Raw genomic sequence first — 25,419 nt, forward strand, 5'->3', positions numbered from 1 at the left:
GGAGGATTTTGCTATTGTGTGCACACCTGCATTCTAATCCTTCCCCAGCACCAATCTTTTTCTGCTCCACCCTGATCCCTTCCCACCCGTGCCACCCAGGGGCAAGGAGTCACTGTTCCTCCCAAATGCTCAGACTTCCGAGAAAAGTTGTCACTGTCATCAGGAATCAAGAAACTCCACCCACCACTGGCAGCTTTGGAGGGAGGTGGGCCAAGGATTCAAGACCCTGTGGTTCGTTCCAGGGTCAAACCTGAAAAATGATTGGTTGCAGAGAGTGAGATGGGGGTTGAGGGAGGGTGGCCTATGGAGGGGTGGCAGCAAGACAACATGGAAAAGAAGGGGGTGGCACTGGCGCTCGTATCAGGAAAACTAGGACCAAATGCCCAGCATTGCCACTCACTACCTGTGACACTTAACCTCTTAGACAAGTCATTTAATTTCTCTAAGCCTCAGTTTCTGCCTCTAAAATGGGGATACTGAAATCTGCCTTATTTAGAAGGTCAAATGAAGAGCAAACTGTGTGAACTGGTATATGCCTTTAAGGTGCACTGCTGCTGTGGCCATTAACCGCAGACACCTCCCTCCTTCCTCCCCCAGGGAGTAAAAAGATTTTGGTCGGCACCACCCTGAATTGCATTGTTCATAGGGACAGCCACTTCAAAGCATCACAACCCGAGGCATAACACAGAAGTCGTTCGCTGCTCTGTCCTTGGACAGCTGACTAGCACTGAGCCCACAGGAACGATCCGGTGCAAGTGAACATCTAGAGGCCTGGATGCACAGTGCCCCAACAAATCTAGGATGAGTTACCTTCTTCTGGGTCCAAGGCTATCTTGGCGGAATCCTTCCACACCTCGTGGACAAGTGTGCCATTGTAGACGATGGTCCAGGCTGTCATGTGCACTGTCACCATTTTCAAGTCACTGGTCAGGTTTTTGAGGATCAAGGCCAGGTTGACTTCCTTGCCCACTTCCAGAATGCCAACGACCTTGAACCTCCCAGAGATGCTGGGATTCCGGTCCGCTGCTCCCAAGGCCCCTGCAGATGTTGGGCCAAACTCTCGGCTGGGTTTAAGATTCCCCAAAGCCTTCTGGAACACTTGTCTTTCCTGTCTGGAACCTGTGTGCAGGGAAAGGAGATTCCATCTTAGGGAGGTGGGAGCAACTGATATAGAGAACAGAGCCTCACCTAGAAGGGCAGTCTGGGGTGGCTACTGGCTCTGCTGCTGTACCAACAACTCTGTTAGCAAGTGTCCAGACTCTTGGGGTCTCCATGTCACCTTCTTTAACATGAGGTGCACAGATCAGCTGGTGCCTTTCCCATCAGCTATAAATTACGAAGAAGCTATAGGCAAAGCTTTATCAGAACCTACATAAAATTATTGTATGGCTTGATGATTTGCTTATTTTTTTTATCTTCATTTTATTGAGATATATTCACATACCACGCAGTCATACAAAACAAATCGTACTTTCGATTGTTCACAGTACCATTACATAGTTGTACATTCATCACCTAAATCAATCCCTGACACCTTCATTAGCACACACACAAAAATAACAAGAATAATCATTAGAGTGAAAAAGAGCAATTGAAGTAAAAAAGAACACTGGGTACCTTTGTCTGTTTGTTTCCTTCCCCTATTTTTCTACTCATCCATCCATAAACTAGACAAAGTGGAGTGTGGTCCTTATGGCTTTCCCAATCCCATTGTCACCCCTCATAAGCTACATTTTTATACAGCTGTCTTCGAGATTCATGGGTTCTGGGTTGTAGTTTGATAGTTTCAGGTATCCACCACCAGCTACCCCAATTCTTTAGAACCTAAAAAGGGTTGTCTAAAGTGTGCGTAAGAGTGCCCACCAGAGTGACCTCTCGGCTCCTTTTGGATTCTCTCTGCCACTGAAGCTTATTTCATTTCCTTTCACATCCCCCTTTTGGTCAAGAAGATGTTCTCCGTCCCACGATGCCAGGTCTACATTCCTCCCCGGGAGTCATATTCCACGTTGCCAGGGAGATTCACTCCCCTGGGTGTCTGATCCCACGTAGGGGGGAGGGCAGTGATTTCACCTTTCAAGTTGGCTTAGCTAGAGAGACAGGGCCACATCTGAACAACAAAGAGGCATTCGGGAGGAGGCTCTTAGGCACAACCATAGGGAGGCCTAGCCTCTCCTTTGCAGCAACCGTCTTCCCAAGGGTAAAACTTATGGTAGAGGGCTCAACCCATCAAACCACCAGTCCCCTATGTCTGTGGTCATGTTAGATTTGCTTATTTTTATAAGTAGGTTAATTACATTTTTTTTTTTTTTGACAAAAGTGTTTTGTAAGACTTAAAGAACACAAAGATCATTTAAAAATAAATGACAAAACCTAGAGCTGAAAAGGCTGAAATGAGTTTATGGGGGAAAAAAAGAGTTTACAGTTTAGGATTTGATTTCATTTAAAAAAAATCTTTAAAACCGCTTCAGCATGCTATTCCGACTTATGTCACTTTGAGGGAGTAGCGACTTTTGTCCATCAGTCTATGAGAGAGAAAACTTCACATGGTTGGGATGGCTCTCAAGTCATGATTAGTTTAAATGATTAAGAAACTTCAGGTTTCAAAAATATCTGGGTTGAAGGGAAGCACAGGTTTGCTGAGTCTAACTAGGGTCACGGTTGCTGCTGAAAGTGGCGGCAAATGACCGTGCGTGAGGTGAAAGGCCACTGCTCCTTGGAGCTGAGAGCTGAGTGACCATATCCAAGCGTTGGAGCCAGAGCTGATCTCCCAGTTCATGTACGGCCCCTGCTGTGGCCTACTAAGAAGGGAAAGGTGTTGATCTTCCGGAAACACAGACAGAAGTACACAGAGGACGACTGTGTTGATATCTTCAGACCACACTTATGGCAATGCCCCCCACTCCAACTTTTCCCCAACAAACCTGTAAAATTGTTAGGGTGCCAGCTGACCTATTATAAGCACTTTACAACTTAGTGAGCCTTTTCCCATAAGTTACGTGTTACAACTGGCAGAGACCTTAGAGCCCAACTCACCCAAGTCCATTGTTAGAGTTAAGGCCCTTAGGGGAGAAGTATCCCCAGGTGTCCGGAGCCCTGGCCTAAGGTTTCTTCCACAATATTCTACTTTGAAGGAAGCAGGCAACCAGATTACCCAAGCAGATAGCTCCCTCGATGGGCTGGGCTCCTTTTGGTGCCTTCCTTCCCATTCCTGGTTGAGTTGTGAGTCCACACCCAGAACTGAGGACTGTGCAGGGATCAGAGTCTTTCTTGTCCAGGACCTCAAAGCAGGTGTGTTTGCAGAATGAGGCTCAGAGCTTAGTAGGTCACCTGCTGGGCTTACTCAAGACTAAGTTTCCTGCTCCTGTTTTCTCTCTTTGGTGTTGCTGTTCTGCAAATGCTTAGCAACCTGTTTTATGAGCTTCTCCCACACCACCCTTCCCCAGGGGCCTTGAGACACAAGTTGGTGTCCTTGGGTAAGAAGTGGACAACAAGAGGCAGAGTGATCAGCACTGTTGTCATGCAGGGGCTGTACCATTGCCAGGATCCTGCAGGGACTGCCCCCCACCCTCACACTTGACCCAACCTGGCCTCTCTCCATTGCTTAGGGACTTTAGCTGGAACAGCAAGAGCCCCCCAAAAGCAGGAAGGTCAGGTAAGATAAGGAACTTTACAGAATCATATATCCACATAAGCAGTGCACAGCAAAACAGTCATCTTGGGAGGTCATTATTCCAAGGAGGCTGCAGATGTTCAAACTGATAAAATTCACCACTACTATTTATTAAGTCTTACTATGCGCCAGGCACTGGACTTGGCACTGTATGTATATTAGCTTATTTCAACCCTACTGAAGACAGACATTGCTATTCTCATTTCAGTGGGGAAACTAGGAATCAGAGAAAAAAAGAAACCTGCCTGGAGTTCACTGTCTGCCCCAGGTGATTCGTTCTCTGGAACGCTATACTTGCTCCCACAGCACCTCACTTGTTGAAATACTTGATACATCTGCCTCCTCCACCTCCTCCTGGATCTGTAAGCTCCCTGAGGGCAAAGGCTCCCCTCTGCAGTGCTCTCTGCTGCATCCCCATGGCCCAGCATGGAGCCGGGCATTCAGTAGGACCTCAGTACATGTTTATTAACTGAGAGAAGGTCTGTTAGACTGCAAACCCTGGGAATCGCCTGCAGGGCCAGATTGGGGGCCATATTGAGGCCCCCAGTCTCATTAACCTGGAGATGGTCTTCAAAATGTCCACGAATGCACTACCCAGAGGAACCACCTACCTGGTTGTGGAGTCAGACCCCATCTCCTGTGCCCAGTTTCCCTATTCTGTAAAACATGGCTATTGCCAACAGCTGGCAGTTGCACGGTGCTTTAGGGTTCTTTATGGGAACACTTTTCCTGACCCCTCAGAACCAACAGTGAGGATTAACTGAATCGACAAAGCATTTCATTAGGCATAAAATGCTGACCCTGTTAATGACTGTGGCCTGGTTGAGTCAGCTCTAAATTACTGTAGGCCATTTCTAAAAATGAGCTTTGCACTCAAATGCAGAGACCGTTTGTCACCAATGGGACTCTTCAAAGAGGTAAGCTGCTGGCTCTGAAAACAACTTCTGAAATAGAGCAACAGATGCAATTTGAGTAAAGGCAGCCCCATAGCAACCAGTCTTCTAAGGTGACCTTAGGGGAACTAGCACACACATGGGTGCTGAAGATTTCAGGGACTCAGGCAATCACTTTACAGCGAGGTCACCCCATATCTGAGTTCTTAGAGGGCACAGTCCCCGTATTTGGGGTTCTTGGCCTATTTCTTTGTTCAGATGGGGTTTCCTGCCTGTTTCTCCGTGGCCGGGACAGTGGACTGACTCTTCTTGGGGCCTCCTGTGGGGGCCAATATTTCCCCCCGTGATGCTGTCACACCAGACATCCAGTGTGGAAAGGGACACAGCCAGGCTGACTGTACCACATCTGCCATGACGCCTTTGACCCCACTGGAAACAGTCTGGAGAGTTGGCTGTGAGATGCCAGAAAGTAATCCTACCATTCAGGCAGAACTGGCTGAGAATGCAGGAGGAGGATGAGGCCTTTTCTCCTCCCCACCTTTAAGGCCTGGCTGGGACAGGTGACCCTCTTACCTTCTGGGTACTTGTACTTCTCCGTGATGTCCACGCGAGAGTAGCTGCCCACGGCCTTGGTGCTGATGTACTTGCCCACGGACTGAGTGTCGGAAGAATTCCACTTCTGGCTGCCGGTGGCCTTATCGTAAATCCAGGTGGTGCGGTCGGCATTGACCTCCGCGAAGGTGAAAGGCATGTCGAATGGAAGGTTCACATCGCCCTCTCGGATAGCGAAGACCGAAGCGGGGCCACACTGGAACACCCCTGGTGGCCAGGATGCAGAGGTTGGGGGCATGCCCAGGCCAGGCCCATCTGCCCATCCACAACAGCCCACCCAGGGCCTGCTCCTCCAGAAAGCCTTCCACAACACCCCCAACCCCACTTGCCTCTGACCTCCCTGTTGTGGATTGAATTGTGGCCCCCAAAAAAGATCTGTTCAAGTCCTGACTCTCACTACCTGTGACTGTGATTCTGTTTGGAACTAGGATCTTTGCAGATGTAATCAATTTAGGTATAATTAGGTGGGCCCTAAATCCAATGACTGGTGTCTTTATAAGATGAGGGAAATGTGGACACAGAGACACAGATACAGAGGGAGAAGGCCAGGGGAAGACAGAGGCAGAGAGTGAAGTGCTGCAGCTGCCAGCCAAGGAACGCCAAGGATGGCCAGGCACTGCCGGAAGCTAGGAAGAGGCAGGGAAAGATTCTCCCCCTACACATTTCAGATGGAGCATGGCCCTGCAGATACCTTGATTTTGGACTTCCAGCCTCCAGAACTTGGGACAATCAATTGCTATTGTTCTAAGTCACCCAGTTGGTGGTCCTTACTACAGCAGCCCAGGAAATGAATACACGGCCCAGGCTCCTTCGGTGCTGCCTGTCTGCCCCACTTGTTTGGCACCCAGCACGGATGCTCCTGGGCTATTGCTGTCTCCCTGCAAGAGCACCCTGGCCAAACTCCACCTGCACAGAGGACCGTCCATCCCGCATTCCATGGGTGTGCAATCCGCACTGACTGATTGACTTCCGTCTGTTTCCTAAAGAGGAAAATCTTGCTGCCTTTTGCTCAGGGCTGTTGCCTCTTTTCTGCCTCTGTAAATCATTCTACCTTCTTACTCATTGCCCTCCTACTCCTGGAAGACTTCCCTGAAAACCCAACCTACAGGGGTCTTTTACTCCTCTGAGCTCCCCAAGCACTGGGCATCACTTTCCCTCCTCTAGCACATAATCTATATGCTCAGATATGTGTGTGTGTATAATACACATACATATACATACATATATATATAAACATTCATGAAGTATCCAGCTGAAAAAAAAAAGCAAGATACAAAATAGAAAGAAGAGTATGATCCCATACCTGTTTACAAAACAATAAAAAAGATGCAAACACACACATTTTTATATGCTTGGAACAATGACTTTCAACATCTTTTGTACCATCAATCCCAGAAAGAAATACAATTTACGTCATGACACATATATTACCCTGCAACAAAAGTTTCATGGAATAATATTTGTTCTTACTATGTACAAGGTATCCTGCTATTTTATTTTTTCTTTAATTTTCATTTCTATTCCATTCTTTCATTAAAAAAAAAAAAAGATGGTCACAACCCACTATCATTCACTAATGGGTTGCAATTAAAAGTTTGAAAAACAGTGGCTTAGAAAATATCTGGAAGGTTATCCCACCTACCTCAAAATCTAGTAACATGCATGGCTTGAAATAGAGGGACTAGGTGTTGAGGACGGGAGAGATTCATGATTTTCATTGTATGTCCTTTTAGAACTGCTTGAATTTTTTCAACATTGTGCACATATTTCTTGTATTATTAATTTTCTTTCTTTTTTTTTTTTTTTAAGTTTGAAAGAAACAACTCAAAGTGAGCATAACAGACAATACATGCTCCAGAGGTCAGAAGAGGGAAGAGGAAAAGCTCTCAGAGAGCCTGGGATCCAAGTCCTGGTGGAAGAGGAGGGGGAGAGGGCAGGGGTGAGAGCAGAAATCCTGGGCACACAGCCTGGGGTGGGGTGAGGCAGCCTGTCTGCAGGAGAGCTCAGCTTGGCAGAGGAACAGACATGGAGATGAGAGAGGCAGTGTGGGACACTGGCATGGAAGGCCTTGAGCTGAGCCGGGGAATTGGGACTAAATCCCCAGGGCAATGGAGAATCAGGTCTGTGCAGGAGAGGTTACTGGTGGCAGCTCAGGAGTATCATTGTTGGCAGACAAAGGCTCCTTTCCCTTGTTGCCTGGCAGGTGCCAGGGCCTCCTACACGGCACCAATCACCAGAGATGCCAGTGTGGGTGCAGGGAAGGCATTTAAATAGCAGCCCAAGCCAAACCAATTTAGGTGGAAAATCTATTTTAAAAATATTTTTGTTTTAATCCTTGTGCATTCCAGAGATAGAGAGGACTTTGGATTACTTCCCTGAGCTGCTGTCCATGGCTGGAAATAATTAAGAGAGGCCCACGACTTAGGGACAAGGCCAGAGAAGGGTCAGGAGTCAGCAGGCCGGCAGAGGGGTTACCTTGGCTCCTCTCCTGGGGAGTCGCGTCCAACACCTGCCATCCATTGTACGAGGGGCCCAGGTCAGTCCGGACAAACCAGCCTTCATTCCAGACATGGAAATTCCTGAAGACAGAACCACAGAATGCAGAGCTTGCCCAAGGCCCCACAGCAAGTGAGTGGCAAAGCACCGTGTCTCTGACCTGATAGTTCAGCACCCAATACTCATCAGGTAAGTTTACTCCATGCCAGCTATTGTGCTAAACCTTTGTGAGCATCACCTCACATCCTCACAGCCTTAGGAAGAGGAAACTGAGGGTCAGAGAGGTGAAGCAGCTAACAGTGGCACAGCCAAACTTTGAACCCAGAGATACTTAACTCCAAAGCTTAGGACCTTGGCCATCATACTTGACGGCCTTTCTGAGGAGCAGAATTAATCTAGGTTTGAGCCAGCTACTCAGGGGGCAAACATACACGGCTTTCCCTTCAGTATCCTGTGGGGAGACACCTCCGCATTTGGTGTGAACTAACTATGAATGAGGTGGCAGCAGGAATGACAGGTCTGGCTCAGAGCCACCAGGACTCTGGACTGGAATCTCAAGTGAAGAATTATAAATACCAGGCCTAAAATGTCCTTCATCACTGTTCACCTTGTCTCCCAAACTGGAAGTCACTGTCACTCCTCCCCTCCCTCACCAGGGCCAATTAGCCAAAGTCTTAGTCATTCCATCCCTCGATTCGGCCCTCCTCTCTCCTCCTCTCCACGCCCACTGTCAATCATCAGCACTGGCTTTGGCAGTTTTCAGTTCAACTTGAAGAAACTACAAGTCCAACATAAACCTGAGTTCTATCCAACTTAAAAAAAAAAAGTCCTTATCCTTATGAGGTGGAGAAAACAGATCTAGGCAGAATACTAACTTCAGAAGCTATAATGGAAAAGACTGATAAAGCTGACTAGGTAGAAATACTAAACCTACATACATCCCAAAAATTAATACATAAAAAATTTCTGATATGGAGAAGCAAGCTCTTTAACAGATGTACCCTCTCTAGATAACAACACCGCACTCTGAAAAAAAAAACACACACACACACACAAAACAACAACAACAGAATCCGAGGGCTCTGGACAGTCAACAAAGCAGGAAGATTTTGGAGGGGAGTCAAAACTTGAAGGAAGTGGCTAGCTTTGAGTGAGTCGTGCTTTTCGTGACTTGGCCCTAAGGATAGGCCACAGGTGTGGTAAAGTGCAGGGCTGTAAAACTCCAACAGAGAGCCCACATCTTTCTCACCTGAGGAGCCTGGGAACAGAGCTTGGGCCAACCAGGGTCACTAGAGAATGAGAGGTGAGTCCTGGAAAGGAAAGAGCTAGAGAAAGGGAACCCCAAATTCATATATAAACTCTGTCCAAACCTCTGGCAGACCCCTGAATCCCGTGTGTCTGTGGCAGACTACTGACAGCCCATTAAAGATAAAAGACCTGAACGGAGAGGTGAGCGGCTGTCCACCACAGGTGAGATGAGTTTGCAGTCCGCGGCTACCCAAGTTAGACTGCTAAAACAAAAGAACAGAATCCAGACTTGCCCAGTGTCCAGGAGAGAAGCCAAATTACTCAACATACAACATAACCAGAAAAACATGACATCCTCAAGGGAAAAGACAATCAACAGAGACAGTCCTTAAATAATGCAGATGTTGAAATTAACAGAGACTTTAAAGCAACTATTATAACTGTACTCATTGAAGTCAAGGAAAACATGTTTGAAACAAATGAAAGAGAGCAACTTTCAGCAGAGAAATAGAGAATATTTTTTAAAAGAACCAAATGGAAATGTTTAACCGGAAAAAAAACAATATCTGAAATAAAAAATTCAATAGATAAGCTTAATAGCAGAATTGAGATGATAGAGGAAAGAGTCAATAAACTTGATGACAGTCAGTAAACTGATAACAGTAGAAATTATTCCAGTAAAGAACACTGAGCAGGGAATTTCTAAGATCGATGAACATACGAAAATAGGTTTTACCTCATGAGTACTAAAAGGAAATTAAAAATGACAAAGAGATACCATTTACACTTAGACTGAAAAAGATTAAAGCATACATACGATGATACTCATTGTTGAAACCATGTGGGGAAACAAGCACTAGCATACACCACTGGTGGGAGTTTGAATTGGTATGACCTTTCCGGAGGGCATTTTGGCAATGAGTATGAAAACCCTTTAAAAATCTACATACCCACTGAGCCAGAAACTCCATTTCTAGAAATTTCTCCTATGGAAAAGCTCATACTTCATACAGATATACATGTGAAGATGTTCTCTGCAGCATTGTTTGTAATAGCAAAAATATTGGGGGAAAAGCTCATCAATGAGGAAATAGATAGATTGTGGCACAGTCATGGAATGAAATACGCAGCTGTCAAAAAAATGAGGAAATCTAGTACTTAGATGGAAAAATATCTAAAATATATCATGAAGTAAGAAAAGCAAATTGCAAAGTAGTGTGTATGTGTGTATACATATATATATATAATGAACACATTTGGATTTAAAATACTATACACAAAAAGCCATAGAAAGTTGGTCTCCAATAACTGTGTTGTCTTAGCCACTATTAACTATTTGGTGTAGATATTGTGTATATGGACAGATTTTGGTGCATATAGACTAACATTTTACATTATTTATTTCTGTAATGTTCCCACTTTCTATAATGAGCTATACTCAATAGTTCTATAATTCTATGATTAGAAAATAAATGAATATATTAAAATATGTATATTATGTAAATAATAACCACTAACACAGCGTTTCTATGTTATTAAGTGTCTTCACTGCCATATATATTAAGTCATTTAATCCTGGCAACACCCCCATAAAATAGGAATAATCACTATGCCCACTTGACAAATCTGGAAACTGAGGCACAGAGAAGTTAAGTGACTTCTCCAAGGTCTCCCAGGGAGTAAACAGGCAGAGTGGAATTTAAACCCAGGCAGAAGGGCTCCAGAGTTCACATTTTTTTAACTACCAAATTGTACTGTCTGTCTAAATTTTTATTTACTGAAATAGAAGGATCTAAAACATTATAAAATAGATTGTATAATTTGATCTCATTTGGATAATTAAAAATCACACAGATAAATTGAAAGGATCTATTCCAGCACATTAGTAGTGTTTCCCTTTGGGTAGCCAGATTACAAATGATTCTTCTTCTTTATTTTCTGATTTAAGTGCTATAAAATGAGTGTATACTTCTATAATCAATAAAAAGTTATTTTAATTTTGTATTTTGTAAGAGGCTTCCTGTAGGGCCCAGATAAGGTGTGTGTATACGAGAGGGCTCTATGCTGTGTGGGTGTCAGAAGTTAGAAGCACCCCTCAAGTCCTCATCATGTTCCATGTGACCCTGCTACACCCTTTAGGGAACAAGGGGAGATATAAAGAGACAGCTTGAAAAAAAAGAAGAAAGTGGTGAGGTCATAAGAGGTGAACAAACAAATATTAAAAATAGTACCAGCTAATGACACAAATGGGAAGAAAGAGAGCTCTTGTTCACTGCTAGAGGAAAACAGATCACTACAACCCTTCTGGAAAGCAACAGCTAGCAATGTTATGAACCTTAACAGTTTTATTCCCTTTGACCCAGGATATGCATTTTGTAGGAATTTTTCTTATGGGACTCATCACAGATGTGCCCAAGATTTACATATAAGAATGATCATTACTGTGTTATTTATAATAGAAAAAAAAGGAAAACAGATAAAATTGGTAACAGCAGGGAAAGAGATCATGGTTCAACCATACAATGGAGCATGATGCATCTAACATCATGTTTCTGAAGATTGTTTAATGACGTGGGGAAAACGCTCATACGATAATATTTAGTCATCAACGCCTGATTCAAAATATATGAAGTGGCTGGTTTCCAGGTGTGGGAAAAAGTAGGATGAATCTATCATATGCTTTGTCTTGTACTTATACCTTGTAAAATGGATAATCCCAATTTTATAAACAATAACCACTAATAGAGAAAAAATCAGATAGCAAACTATCCACTGTTAAAATAGGTGAATGATGGGATTACAGGTGGCTTTAGATGATCCTAGGTGGGAGAAAGCAGCATAGAAGAGAGGACAAAGTGGTAAGAACAACAAATTTTACATCCATTTTGTTCCTGGAAGTAAACCCTGGGAGAAGAGTGGGTTGGGAAAATACTATTAAATAGCTATACGTTCATATTTATTCGCAAGGTGGGAATTTAAGAGGATAACAAATACATCCTGATTCCTCCCTCATTTGGAAGTCAGCTGGTTTTCTCACACAGTATTTGGGGCGTGTGCCTTTCAAGTGCCCAAGGGTACCACTATGGAAATTCTAGTTTAAGTGCCTGGTTGGTTCCATCTCCTTCACCTCAGCCCCTGCCCCCACCTTGGGCTCTGTTCTTGTCTAGAGGGTTTCAGGAGTAGGAGCTCAGACAAAGCGTAGGCTGTAGGCATCAGAACTACCCGAGGCTTTTATTAAAAGATACAGATTGCTGCCTCTCCTAGCTCCCCCCACCCAAATTAACTCTAATATAATTTCTGAAGCTGCCCTAAAGACAGTGACTGGGTTAAGCTTACCCTTGAAGTCATGGACTTGAAAGTCAGAAGACCCTGCCTAGAAGGTGACTCCAACCCCTCACCCCTTCCACTAGTGAACTCCTATTTGTCCTTCCAAATGCAGTTCAGATACTATGTCCCTGCAACCTCCAAATCTCTCCTGACATGCCCAGAGAGTGCCAATCATACGTTGGTGCTACCTCGGAGTCTCGTTTATAATTCTACTATTTCTCTTCTTCCCTCCCATAACCATCATCTGTTATGCAGCTGTGAGCTATGAGCTTCTCCAGCATGGTTCCTCCTCTTGCTGCCCAGGGCCCAGTGCAGGGGTCGGCACATGGTATGTGCTTAATCATGTTTTGGACTGAACTATTCGGCAGCCTAGGCACACGTGGTGCCTCAGTTTCCTCACTACGGGTCTGCTCTAGTACATTGGAGGCTGGCTAAGTATTAAGGGAGGCTGGGATTTAGAGGCAGAGACTGTGGTGAGATTAAATTAGGAGCCAGGGGCTCAGGCCGTATTGGGGATACACTGTCCACACGGCTGGGCAGTCCCCACATGCCTTCTACTTCAGAGCCCTATAAAACCTGGAAGTAAATAATTAGGTTTGTGATTCTAGAAATTTGGGGATCAAGCCACATGAATTAAGAAAATAAGCCAGAAGTGTCAAGATAAAGATAACCTTGGCCAATTTTTTCCAAATCATTAGGTTGCTGCTTAGTGAATGAACAGGCCCTGGAGACCTCTTCATAGAAGTCCAGAAGGGAATTGAGTAGAAGTACCCCAAACTAAGCTCCTCCAAAAGATTCCTGACTCTGAAGAAGAGCCTCTTAAGTCAAACCACTGCCATGAGCAAAGCTGTTTAGAAGAAAATTTACCCCAGTAGATGCTGCAAATGTGATTAAAAGAAAGACCTGCAAGAAATTGCTGAGGTCCCCTGATCTAGCCCTCCACTTTACAGATGGAAACAGGTGCAGAGAAGTTAAGCACTTATGTGATGACATAACACTTAGAGTGCCTATGTGTCTCTGGCTGGTTGCCCTCAGACTAGTTACTTCTCTCTGGACCTCTGCTTTCTCATCTATAAAATAAGCAGGTCCCTCTCCAAGGTCCCTTCCAGGCCCTTCCCAAGTATGAAGGAGACCTGTGGAAGGAGACCTGTGCTCCACCTCTATTGGAAAGTCATTCACATTGTGCCGGAGTCATTTCTCTCCACTGACCTCCTGACAGTGTTTATACTTAAAAAGAAGTGGTATTTGCTGCCTAAGTGTGAACCAAAGAACCCAGGTTCTCCACTTGAGTTGGCTTCCAAGGGATCCTTTCATTCAGCCCCTGAAAGGGCAGAACCTTGGATAGAGTCCAGCCAACCTCCTCTGGGACATCTCAAGGTCAGAGCTGTCAGATTTCTCAAACATCAGCCAGTATTAATAACATTTTTTGTTTTCTCTATGATGCTTTATAATGTACAGAGCCACCTGGGTTCAAATCTCAGCTCCACCTTCTAGTTACATGACCTCAGGTAAATTACTCAATTTTTTTGTGTCTTGGTTTCCTCATCTATAAAATGCAATGAAAATAATGGTGCCTACTTCATCATTTTTGAGGAGTAGATATAAGCACTTGGAATAGTATCTGGCACACATCAATCGAGAAATAGAATTATTAGTTGCTGTTATTATTATTACTATTCAGCACTTTTAGGTGCTTTACCATACTTGATCCTCACACGCTGTTACTTTAGGCAAATCTGGACAGTGTTCTATCGACATTTGCAACATACAGAGTTTCAGACTAAGGTTTCCTATTCAAACCCAGATAGTACTATGCTCAAGTGTCCTTATAATAACAGATGACTTCTTTCACTCAAAGCAGAAAATGACTCTTAGGTTCTCCATGGATGGGATTTAGGTAGAAGAGTCGGCATGGCTCCCTTAGGGGGGTGGTAGCTCTCAGACAAAAAATGGGGTGGGCTGAAGGCTGCAGAGAGTCAAAAAATTCAAGCTGGCAAGAGACTAAAATGATCATCTAGTCTAGGCCAACTGTTAGATTTACACTGATGGAGAAACTTGAGACCAGAAAATTGGAGTGGCTTGCACAAGCCCCACAGCAAGATGGCAGTGGAACTGGAAATGGGGCTCAGGGCTCCCTGTCTTCATACCCTCCAGTGCTGGTCCTTTCCCCAGTCCCCCTTAAACCCCCACAGCTTGTAGGGGTTGGAGCAGGGAGGGGCCATCAATTCTTACTACTTTATGAGAAGGGTTCACAAAAGTCTGGCAGGGGGTGGTAGTGAGAGAGTGATGGGTGACAGGGACCCTCAGGAACAACCAGAACTTCTGGGCCTGGCATTCTCCCATGAGGCCAACAGAAGTGGCAGTGGAACCACCCTGGAATGTCCCCATCAGCCCATACTTGCCCCAGAGGTTGTTATATTTAGAGTGAATTATTATGCTGATGTGGGTGTGGTAGCCTGAACTGGCAACCAAGAGACTAGGGTCTAATTCTGCTTAAAGGCCCTACCTCTCTGATTCTAGGAAGTCTTCCTTGACACCTGCCTCCCTGACTGCCCAAGGCGCTGACTGTCTGAATCACTCACCTGGTGCATGGCACACCAGCCTGTGTCGCAAATTAGCCTCTACTAAGGTGCCGCCTTGCCCCCACCTCATAGCACCATATATTCTTTAAGTGGAGAAACTGAATCTTCAGCTTTCCTGCCACCCACAGTCCCTAGTGCACAGGATAATCACAGAAGGATGACACCAAAAGGCACCCCAAAGATCAGTCGTCTCATTTGACCAATCCCCTTCTTTTGTGGAGGAGACTAAGGCCAGGAATGGCCCTGCCCCAACAATCAGAACAGGCTGTGATGGGATTTCAGGCACAACAACAACAAAAAAACAAACAGGGAGAAGAAAAGACACTCATTTATGAGAAGCTGGAAAACAAAACCTTGCCACAAGGAGGAATGTCATTAGGGAGAAAGTTGTGTATGTACAGATCAAGAAAGGAAATCCTAACATAAGCCTTTTCTTCCTCATTAAGCCCTGGAATCCGTGTGACCTTGGGTGAATTATATAATTTTTGTTCCCTTTCCGAGAAGGGGGATGCTTATAGAATTCAGTTCACTTGTTGGCATAGTTTTTAACAGCTTTTTCTCTTGATTTTTATTTTCCTTTTATCTTATTCTATTAGTTATACTAAGCACATTTCAGAAAAGCTAGATCTACTTACTCTGGGAATAAGTAACAAAGAATATTTTATATAAGCTATCTCAAAGTTGAACATCTGGAAATAAGGTGATGCCTGCTATAATGTTATTTAGCCATATATATGTGTGGGAATGATTATGTGACTGTGTATATCCTTTGAAATGGATTAAAACAATGGATTATTGACATAAGCTTGCGGTGCTTCATATATATGGGCACAAAAGATATCTATGTGTATACATAGGTAAAATTATTTTCAGATGTCATCTGTAATAGCTTCATATTTGGTATAACCTTAAATAGCTGAAATGACATATATTTTTGTGTGCATATACTGCTATATTCAGTTTAAGATATATGTCTACAGGTTTTACATAACCTACTTCCGGTTGGCATCAGTTATAAATTATATATGTGCATGCATTAGTATAAACACACATGCATGTGGCATATTTATGGTTAGCAATATATATACCCAATTACATATGAAGTTTTCTACTTTCAGCTAGATCCCAGTATTAACTTCTATCTTATCATTCTATCAACCAAGGTACATAATAAGGATATATGCATAATAGAAAATGTGTTGCTTTTCTTACTCTTTAAGAAAGTCTATAAATCATATGCAAGGCCTGGAATGAGACAAATTTATATTTCTTACTGGAAAATCAAGTTTTAACTTTTATCTTCCAAAGTATTTAGGGCCTAATGGATTCCATAAATTCAGGACAATTTTGCAGAGCCCATGAACTGTATCCTTCACTGGTACTAGACCCCTTAACCAACAGCAAGATAGAACAGACCATCAGACATTGCAAAACACTGAGAAGTGTTTTTGGTCTTGCTCAATGTGTAATTGGCATTTTCGGCATTTCCATTCTAAACTATGAATTGACATGTTACTTGCTTCCCAACTCTCGTTTGGAGCTGGGTCCCTGGGGAATGGTGAGTGAGAGCAAGATGCTGCTCAGACTTGCTGTCCTAGGTTCAGGGAAAGTGTCAGATACTTACCACACACTGTCACTGCCTCTGTCCAGGGGGTTTCCCATGGCGTCATAGTACACATCCACGCTGAGGTTTCTGTCTGTATCATGAGCTGAGTTGAAGTTGGTGACCACCCGGGAGGGAATCCCAAAAGACCGCAGCGCTGCAAATCAAGGGCCAGTCTGAGGACTTGGACTGTGGTAGAGGGGGTCCCTTGGTTGGCCATATTGCTTCCCCCTGACCCAACAGAGATATCACACCCCAGGTACCTGTATTGAGGGTCCCAGCAAAGACCCAGCACTGCCCAAATCGGACAGGCCTGAAGCCAGATTTTTTCCATTCCTTGAGGATCTCCACACTGCCATTCCAGTTCCTTGGGTCCCGGCCACCTGTGTAATCACCACTCCAGTTCCCAGAAACCACACCATTGTCATCATTGCCATTGATCTGGGCAGGATAAAACCCCAAATGAGTCAGCACCATACCTTTCCTACAGAAAGTGATACGCAGAGTTCAGGGGACAAGGTGGGGAGATGAGGAACAAAGCCAGGGAGCCATCAGATGGACTTTTCTGTGTCTTTCTAGATGATTTGGGGATAATAATTATAATAATAATCCCTTAATTGTATCGAATGTTTCTGAATTTAAAAATGCTTTGACTAATGGGTCATGTTTGAATGCCCTTGATCTATGTGTCAATCACCTGCAGGAAGCTCACATGCTTAGCAGTGGCAGAGCAGGGCTGGAAATCCAGCTGGCAGAGGACTTCTCCCCAGAGCTCCTGTGCCATCACAGATGTCCAACTTGGTTGTCCATAGTTTGGAACTCTCTTTTGGTATACTGGTCTTCTAAAAAGATCACTTTAGAACTTTAGCAACTAACTTCTTGGAAAGAATAAAGATGGAACATTGCTTTTCTTTCATGCATTCAGGCACGCATGCATTCATCCATTCATTCAATTTGGGGCACAGTTTTAGCATAATTAACACAACCATGATGCAGTGTGAAAAGAATGTTGGACTGGGAATGAAGAAGTCTAAGTTCCATTATTTTTTAGAGATCCATATTGAAATATTTACAGGTAAAATGATGTAATGCCTGGGATTTATTAAATAATCTGTGGGGGGAGGGGTCAGACATGAAACAAGACAGGCCTTGAGTTGGTTATTGCTGAAGCTGGGTGATGGATACATAGGAGTTCTTTATATTTTTCTGTCCATTTTTGTGTATGTCCAAACTTTTCCATGACAAAATGTTAAAAGAGAAAGAAAGAAGAAGTCTATGTTACCAGCCCAGCCTCACCACTTGTCAGCTTAGGATCGTGGGCAAGTCAAGTCATCTCTCTGGGCCTTGTTTCTTCATCTTCCAGTACAGGGAAGTTTAGAAACAAATGACCTCCAAGGTGTCTCCCAGTCGTCAAGTTTTCAGAGTCTAAGAAACTTTGGTGGCCATTTATCCCAATTGTATAACAAGAGGCTGGGTGACGCTATCCAAGTCTCCCCAGCCTGAGAGTCTGTGATGCTTACTCCTTGTCTTTGGGAGACTCTAAAAGTGGCAAAGTCTGTGAGCATAGAGAGACTGGACAGGCTCCCCAGTCTGGGGGTGAACTCTGTGCCCCCTTTCAGCAGGGCCTGGGCTGTAATCACAGAATCAGGCAAGATGCCGCCTCCCTGAGGTGGAAGATGGAGCAGCCCATCCCCAGCTCCTGAGTCACCAGTGCTCTAGCACCAAAGTGGTAATCAGCAGGGTCATCTCTGGCTGAAAGCTGAGCATTTCAAAGCCCTGCACATGTCATCATTAGCTCAGGGCCCAGCCCAAGCGGGAGGTCTGGAGAGAGCATCAGGGAGGTGCAACTGAGGAAACTGGCACCCAGATGAAGTGGTTTGTCCTGAGGGTAGGATGAGTCAGCAGCTGCAGGAGCCAGCTGCCTCACCCACTCTCTCCTGGGCTGGGGTGGCACAGCTTCAGAAGTCGCCCAGCTTCACTTGTCTTTGCCTTGGTTTTAATCGTGCTTCTCCCAGGCCACATGGTTGTCCAGCCACTTGGTTTTGAAGGTTCAGTTCAAGCTCCACTTTCTCTCCCTGCACTTCCCTGGCTGCTCTGATCCTCACTGGTCAGCCCAGTGCCTCCAGCTTCTATGGACCGACCTACTCCAACCCTAGTCGTTTCCTTCAAGGCCCAGTTTAAGATTCAGCTCTTACCAGAAGCTCTCTCTAATTACCTCCAGATATTTATCATGCAGTCTAAGAGTGGTTCAAATTTCTAACCAGGGAGCTAGTTTGTTAGCTTGCAAATTATGTAACTTGAAAGTAAAGAGACCAAGAAATGTTTAGTTCATTGGCCAGTTATTGTATTTTAAAAGAAAGAAAAAGTTAGACACTTCTGTGTAATTATTTAGTTTTAAAGGGAAAAAGTTAAAGAACTCTCTTTGGTTTTTAGTTTTTTTAACCTATAACTTTGTGACAGGTTGATCCTACGACCGGAAACGCTGGTGGAGCAGAGCAAAGGAGGTTAATGCTGCAAGTTTCCCTTACGGCCCCCTTCCCGGATGCCCAGCACTTCCTGAGAAAGGCCACATGACAGACTGGAAAGGGCCTGGGCTTGGAGGGGTGGGTCTGGATCCAGCTCTGTCTCTGCCACTTACCACATGTCTCAGACAAGGCCTTGAACTTAGAGGAGCCTCATGCTCCATGTTTGCCTGCCAAGTGGGATGCCTGGAGCTGCTACCTGGATTTTGTGAAACTTCAATGAGATGACACATTAAGGAGAGCAGGTGCCTACTCCATAGTTGGTGCTTGATCACTGGTAACAACTAGTTATTATCGTTTTCCTACTACTCACCATTGCAGACAGCACCCGGCCAACATATTTGGGGTCACTTCTGCGGGCCACGTCTGTAGAAGGGTCACGGCGGAAATCCAGACTATTATCCAGGATCGAGAAGCAAATGTTCAGAATGTCGTCTTCAAACTGTTCAAAAATGGGACCAGTTGTTGGGAAGAAGGAAATGACAAGTAGTCTAGGCTAATGAAAGGTACGGGAATGGCAGGAACAGCCTGGGTCCCTCCATCTCGTGGCCTTCCAAACTGAGTGGCGGCTGCTGAGGAGGAGCCTGCCAACAGAGCTCTCCCTATGCGCTGTTCTGACTTCCCAGAGAGAGCAGAGGGAGCCTGGCACAGCCAAGCCCCTCTTGCTGACGCAGACTCCAGTGCAAGGGGCTTAGCCTATCTGGACTTTGTGCCTCTATCTCTAAAATGAGGGATCCGGCCAAGCTGATCTTAAAGTTTCCTTCTGGCTCTGATAGTCTATGATCTTGAGCACATTATTTAGATTCCTTGGGCACCAATTATAAAGATCTAGTTCACTTTAAGGGGTATTTGAAGCTATTTTCACAAAATAAGACTTTTGAGTCAATGCTTCTCAACTTGCCTTAGGGCCTTTGTATTTGCTGTTTCTTCTGCCTGGAATGCTCTTCCCCAAGATATCTACATGGCTCCCCCTCACCTCCTTCAGGTCTTTGCTCAAATGACCCCTCCTAAGAGAGGCCTTCGCTGACCATGCTATAAAAAATAGCACCCCTTTCATCTCTAGGTGTACTATACGCCTTTATTCTACTACTTTTTCTTCTTCCTTCCAAAGAAATTTGACACAGAAACCCAACATAGAAATGATGAATGCAGAATTTCTCGGGTTGACTAGAGAATGGGGTCTGAAAATATGTAGAGCGCCCACCTGCCCACCCCCTTTTGGTTATCCATGGCACCTGCCCAAGGTACCTCACTCTAGTGACTTTATTCATCTGCTAGGAAGAAGAAAAGGTGGAGGGAATCTCTGTAAGTTTTCTAGGCTAAGCAAACCTGGGATCTTGTGGATTGAGATGGGAGCCAAGGTACAGACCTCAAGGTATAGACCAAGAAAGTATGACTTTGATAGGCTGAGCGCCCAATCAAGGAAGTTTCACCACAGTTTTACATGGAATGGATAACAGACACCAAATCTACTCTTGTCTGTCTCCAGTGCTTCCACTGGCCATAATACTTATTTGTGTCATGGCACCAATACTACTTCATTGCACTGATTTAATTCTATGTCTGCCTTGCCCACCAGATTGTGAGTTCTTTAACTCCTCATTCGTCTCTTGTATTCTCAGTGTGAGCTTGGGGTCTGATGCATAGTAGGTGGTCAATAACTGTCTTCTGAATGAAGGAAGAAATGAATAGAAGGGTAGGCAGATGGACAGATAATGGGATCTTCTGCTTATTGGTGGGGCCTGCTGCTGAGCTCCTTGGGAAATAGGGACAGGACCCCCAGCCTCATTATCACCGTTTTACCTGTCCAAAGTTCCAGCCAACCATGTTAATTCGATTTGTGCTTCCTACAAAGATGACGCCAGAATCTTGCTGAATGTACTCCTGTCTCTCAGCTTCATTATTCATAAAGACACTGTCAGCTGTTTAACATAGAAAAAATATCAGACGAGATTTCTACAAAGGACTAGAGACATCAGTCCTCTTCCCACTCCTGAGGACTGACTTGGGGGCAAGCACCACCTTCAGCCTTCCCCCCAACCTTTACCTAGAAATGGGGTATTGGGTTGTAAGAGCTCTAACTCAGAATATGGGAACTATGAGCTGGAAAGAGAAGCTGGGATGACCTGAGTATCTGGAAACAAGGCCCCAGGGATGAGACATTTGCTTACTGCTCCTTCAAGCAGGAAGCTCTCTCCATATGGGAGAACTCTACTGGGTAATTGTCCCTTATAATTACAACATACTAAGAAGTTTGATAAAGCCCAAGAGCACCTCATAATAGCTCTAGAGGATATGTCCATTTATTGGTGAGGAATCTGACACTCAGAGTAACTGCCCAGAGTGAAATAGCTCCTCAGCAGTAGAGCTGGAACTCAAACCCACGGCTTCTGACTTCTAGCTTCTGTGCTCTTTCCACAGCCCACAAACATTCTCTAATCAAACCTGAACCTGTGCAAGTCATTGCCCTCCTCTCCTTTCCATGGGCTCTGCTTGGTTGATAGTAAGTGTGGTGGTTAAATGCCTACCTTGCACCCAGGGATTAAAGAGCAGTATGAATGTCCCAAGCTTCGTAGAGTAGACCTTGCCCCGGGAGGAGGTCTGAACTTCCAGCAGATACTGTCCTATGGGCGCACTGGCAGGAGTGGAGATGGTAATGGTCAGGGAGCTTTCTTCTCTGGCCTTAAGTGCTGCATTCCAGCTTCCATCACTATTCCCATTGGAGAGTGGAAACATGGCCTTTGTCCTGGCAGACTCTGAGGGGGAAGGCCCTGTTAAGAAGACAGAGGACAATGGGAACCAGGGAGTGCTGGCCAGGCTGTGAGAGGTCAGTTCCAATACAACCTCAGGGGCTCTATGAGAGATGTCATCCAATGAAGCAGCATGCGGTAGCACTGGAAGCAACTTGACAGACCACATAGGCCAAAACCCTCTTGACTTGAAGATGATGTCTCTGAGGCTGAGAGATGGGCAGCAATGTGCTCAAGGTCACTCTGAGTCGATGGCAGAGTTGGCCTGTAGCCCAAGGCCCAGTGACCCCAGTATCACCACCACCACCAAGTAGATGCACAGCCCCAAGGGCTACTCAAGTTTCAGGTGGGTAAGTAGGTACCTGTGGAAACTGTGAACTTCAGACTTTCTTCAGAGATAGGGCTTTGAGTATTCAATGTGATAGTGAATTCTTGGCTTCTCCGTAAGATCAGCTCCTGGCCATAGAACTTGTTGGTGTGATGCGCCTGCCGGTTGGAGTTCGTCTGCCAGTCAACACCCGTGATTTCTAAAGCAGTGAGACAGAAAGAAGGACCTGAAGTCCTGAGGGGGTGAGGAACAGTGGCATGTGGAAAGGTATAAGTTGCCAAAGGGACAGCTTTTGAGGAGGGGGTAGTTGGGGCAGAGCCAAACTTGGAATTATGACATTAAAAACCAAAGACTTGCACCCGCATAGCAAGAACTTCACAACCTGTTCCCATTCAACCTTTCCAGGCTCAGATCCCCCAGCTGACATAACCTAAGCTCACAGAAAATGCCCTGCCCTTTTGGACAGCCAAACCTGTGCACATACTCTTCCCACTGCTGAGAAGGTTTTCTCCCCCTTTACCCAGTCAACTGACACTTAGCCCTCAGCAAATAGCCCAATGCTCACTGAGACTTCATTCAACCCACCAGGAGGACTGGTCACCCCATCTCTGTGACCACAGAACCCAAGCTCTGTGCACTTTGAGCACTGCTCTTTACTTTTGTGGAGGGGGACTTGAACAAAACTGGAAAGGAGGGTACTTCTTTCAAATACACTGCACTGGCGGCTTGCATTCTTTCCACCCTGTATCTTTTATCACTTTGACACACAGCAAATGTTTGTCCATGTATCCTTTACCTGCTCTGTATTAGCAATACCTTGATGTTGGCCTTGACGTCTCTTGCTGGGAAGGACAGTCATGATTCTGAGCAGCATTTCAAGACCTAGAGACTGGGAAATCCCTGGCCCAGAGAAGACTTTCAAATGCTCACTGGTGAAAGATGTATACAGGAGATCAAAGGCCCATGAGACCCCAAGGACAAAGACCTTCCTGCCCCTTCCTTCTCAGCTTGTTAGGAGACGCACATGATTTTGGAAGTGAGACAGGACTCTGAGAGATGCTATGGTGTATGAGGAGTTTAGTCTACATAAACCTTTTGAGAAATTTTTGTCCTTATAGAGTTATGTTTGTGATGTCACATCACACACTCCTTTGCCAACCAAACTGGTTTTTGTCTTTGCAATGAGGCCCCAACTACTGAGGGGAGAGTGGTGAGATGTCCAAGTGCAAGACTCAATCTCCTCTATACAGGTGTGTCACTCCCATCAGATTGTGCCTTCTTGATCTTTATATTCTGATATCTAGCACATTGCTTGATGGCAGTAGGGGCCTAGATGAATAAATGAATGGAAGAACAAAGGAATGGCCAAAACAAACACAAAGCTCATGTCACTTTGTATGCCAATGTTTCTAGGAGCATTATTTACAATAGCCAAAAGGTCTGTCAACAGATGAATGGATAAACAAAATGTGGTGTATATATATATATATAATGCAATATCATTCAACTGTAAAAATGAATGAAGTTCTAATGCATGCAACAACATGGAGAAAACTTGAAGACATTATATTGAGTGAAATGAACCAGACACAAAGGGACAAATACTGTATGATCTCGTTGATACAAAATACCTAGAAGAAGCAAGTTTCTAGAGATGATAATAGGTTACCAGGGGCTGAGGGGTAGGAGGGTGTGGGTAGGGGGTAGGTGGTTATTACTTAATAGGTGCAGAGTGATGGTAGCACAATATTGTGAATATAATTAATACAACTACAATGTACAGTTAAAGTAGTTAAAATGGGAAATTTTGAACTGCATATGTTACTACCTTAAAAAGTTTTTTTAAAAAATTGTCACACAATGGCCTTCAAGGCTACAACTCAAGATTCAGTCCATAAGGAAAGATGAGTGTGGGGCATTCACTCAGTAAGCGCACCTAGTGTACCTGTTACTTGTAGGATACTATGCTAGGTACAATGTTGGGGGTGTAAAAATGTATGAATGTAGTTTTCACTATCAAAGAACTTCAGCAGCGGGTAAGATGAGCATAGAACACTAATGAATGCTGGAACTGGGTAAACCCGATCTCCCCCAATAAAAGGTATAAGAGAGACCCAGGCAGGAAGAATCACAGTCAGGCACAGGGATCAGGTAAAGCTTCATTAAAAATGCCAAGATGGTCCCTGAAGGAAGAAAGAATTGTGACAGGTGCAAATGGAGCAGCCTGCATTCCAGATAGTAGAAAGAGAGGCCCCAAAGGCTTGGGAAAGGGGGGTAAACTATTTGGCTAGAGGAGAAGCTCTGTACAGGAGAATAGAGAAAGGGAAGTGAGAGAGAGTGTGGCAGCAGGGCAGGGCTGGGGTGGGGACTCCTACCCAAGTAGCTTTGGAGACCAGGCAGAGGGTTGTCAGACAGACTCTGTCAGGTGAAGTACAGGCTCCCTGGTGTGATAAGCCAAGCACTGGAGAGAGGGGCTCAGCAGGTGACTCCGCCACCACATCAGAGTACTAAACATCCATCCATTCATCCATCATCCATCCATCCATCCATCATCCATCCATCCATCCATCCATCCATTCAACTAGTTATTGAAGGAATAAATTAATAAATTTCAGCACAAACTCAGGGAAACCCAACAGTCATACATTCAACAAGTATCTACTGAATTAAGGGAAAGGCAAAGGGAGGAAAGGAGGGACAGAAGGAGGGAGGAAAGAAGATGAACGTTCTTGTGTAAGCTCACAAACACCAGATGGGGACAGCCCAGATCTTAGGCACTCTGGTAAACATCGCACTCAATAACAACGTGTGCAGAGCTCGCTTGCTAGATGCTAGGGCTCTCTAGGGCAATGGTTCCAAGCAGTTTCCAACACTGCCTCCTACCAACCTTGCTCACTCCCTTCTGGGCATCCCTGCCAGTGGAGGCTTGGTAGAGCTTTACTCTCTGCCATTTGTTTTAGAACAATGAAGGGCTCTATGGAATATGAGACCCCATGAACCTCCCCAGGGATACTGCGCCCTCACCCCCACCTAAAAGGATGCACACCCCTCTCCCCCAGGTGAAGCTCTTTAAGACCACGAGCTCTTTAAGAGCACACGTTATGTCTCCAGACATCCCGCTGCCAAGGCCAGGGTGAGGAAAGAGGGGCAGGAGGATGTCACACCTACAGCCAGCACCTGCACTCTCTCCAACAGGCTCACATCCTTTGCACTATTTGCTGGGAGTGTGTCACTAGTAGAGGCCTCTCCCTTCCATCCCAGAGACCAATGGCTGGTCCTTAGGTAGAACGACAAGGAAAAGACTGAGCTGTGACATGCCCTGGCCACAGAGGCACCTTCCCTCCCAGTAGGGCTTGGCCTGCAAAAAGGAGATGCAGGCACGTTTTAT

General features: G+C 45.0%; 1 protein-coding gene across 4 annotated transcripts in view; it reads right to left on the reverse strand.

The window, feature by feature from the left end:
- TGM3 (transglutaminase 3) overlaps positions 1-25,419 on the reverse strand; it is a 121,409-nt gene that overhangs the window by 6,328 nt on the left and 89,662 nt on the right. For all 4 annotated transcript variants that reach the window (XM_037811502.1, XM_037811501.1, XM_037811500.1 and 1 more), the window contains 9 exons: positions 22,066-22,230; positions 21,482-21,724; positions 20,757-20,875; positions 19,267-19,395; positions 16,695-16,872; positions 16,453-16,588; positions 7,651-7,754; positions 5,137-5,382; positions 811-1,119 (listed from right to left, as the gene is read on the reverse strand). In XM_037811502.1, coding sequence (XP_037667430.1) covers positions 811-1,119; positions 5,137-5,382; positions 7,651-7,754; positions 16,453-16,588; positions 16,695-16,872; positions 19,267-19,395; positions 20,757-20,875; positions 21,482-21,689 — 1,429 coding nt within the window. In that variant the 5' untranslated portion in view covers positions 21,690-21,724; positions 22,066-22,230. The remainder of the gene's footprint in view (positions 1-810; positions 1,120-5,136; positions 5,383-7,650; positions 7,755-16,452; positions 16,589-16,694; positions 16,873-19,266; positions 19,396-20,756; positions 20,876-21,481; positions 21,725-22,065; positions 22,231-25,419) is intronic.

This window comes from Choloepus didactylus, chromosome 19 (genome assembly GCF_015220235.1).
Source record: "Choloepus didactylus isolate mChoDid1 chromosome 19, mChoDid1.pri, whole genome shotgun sequence".
In the NCBI taxonomy this organism is placed as follows: Eukaryota; Metazoa; Chordata; class Mammalia; order Pilosa; family Megalonychidae; genus Choloepus; species Choloepus didactylus.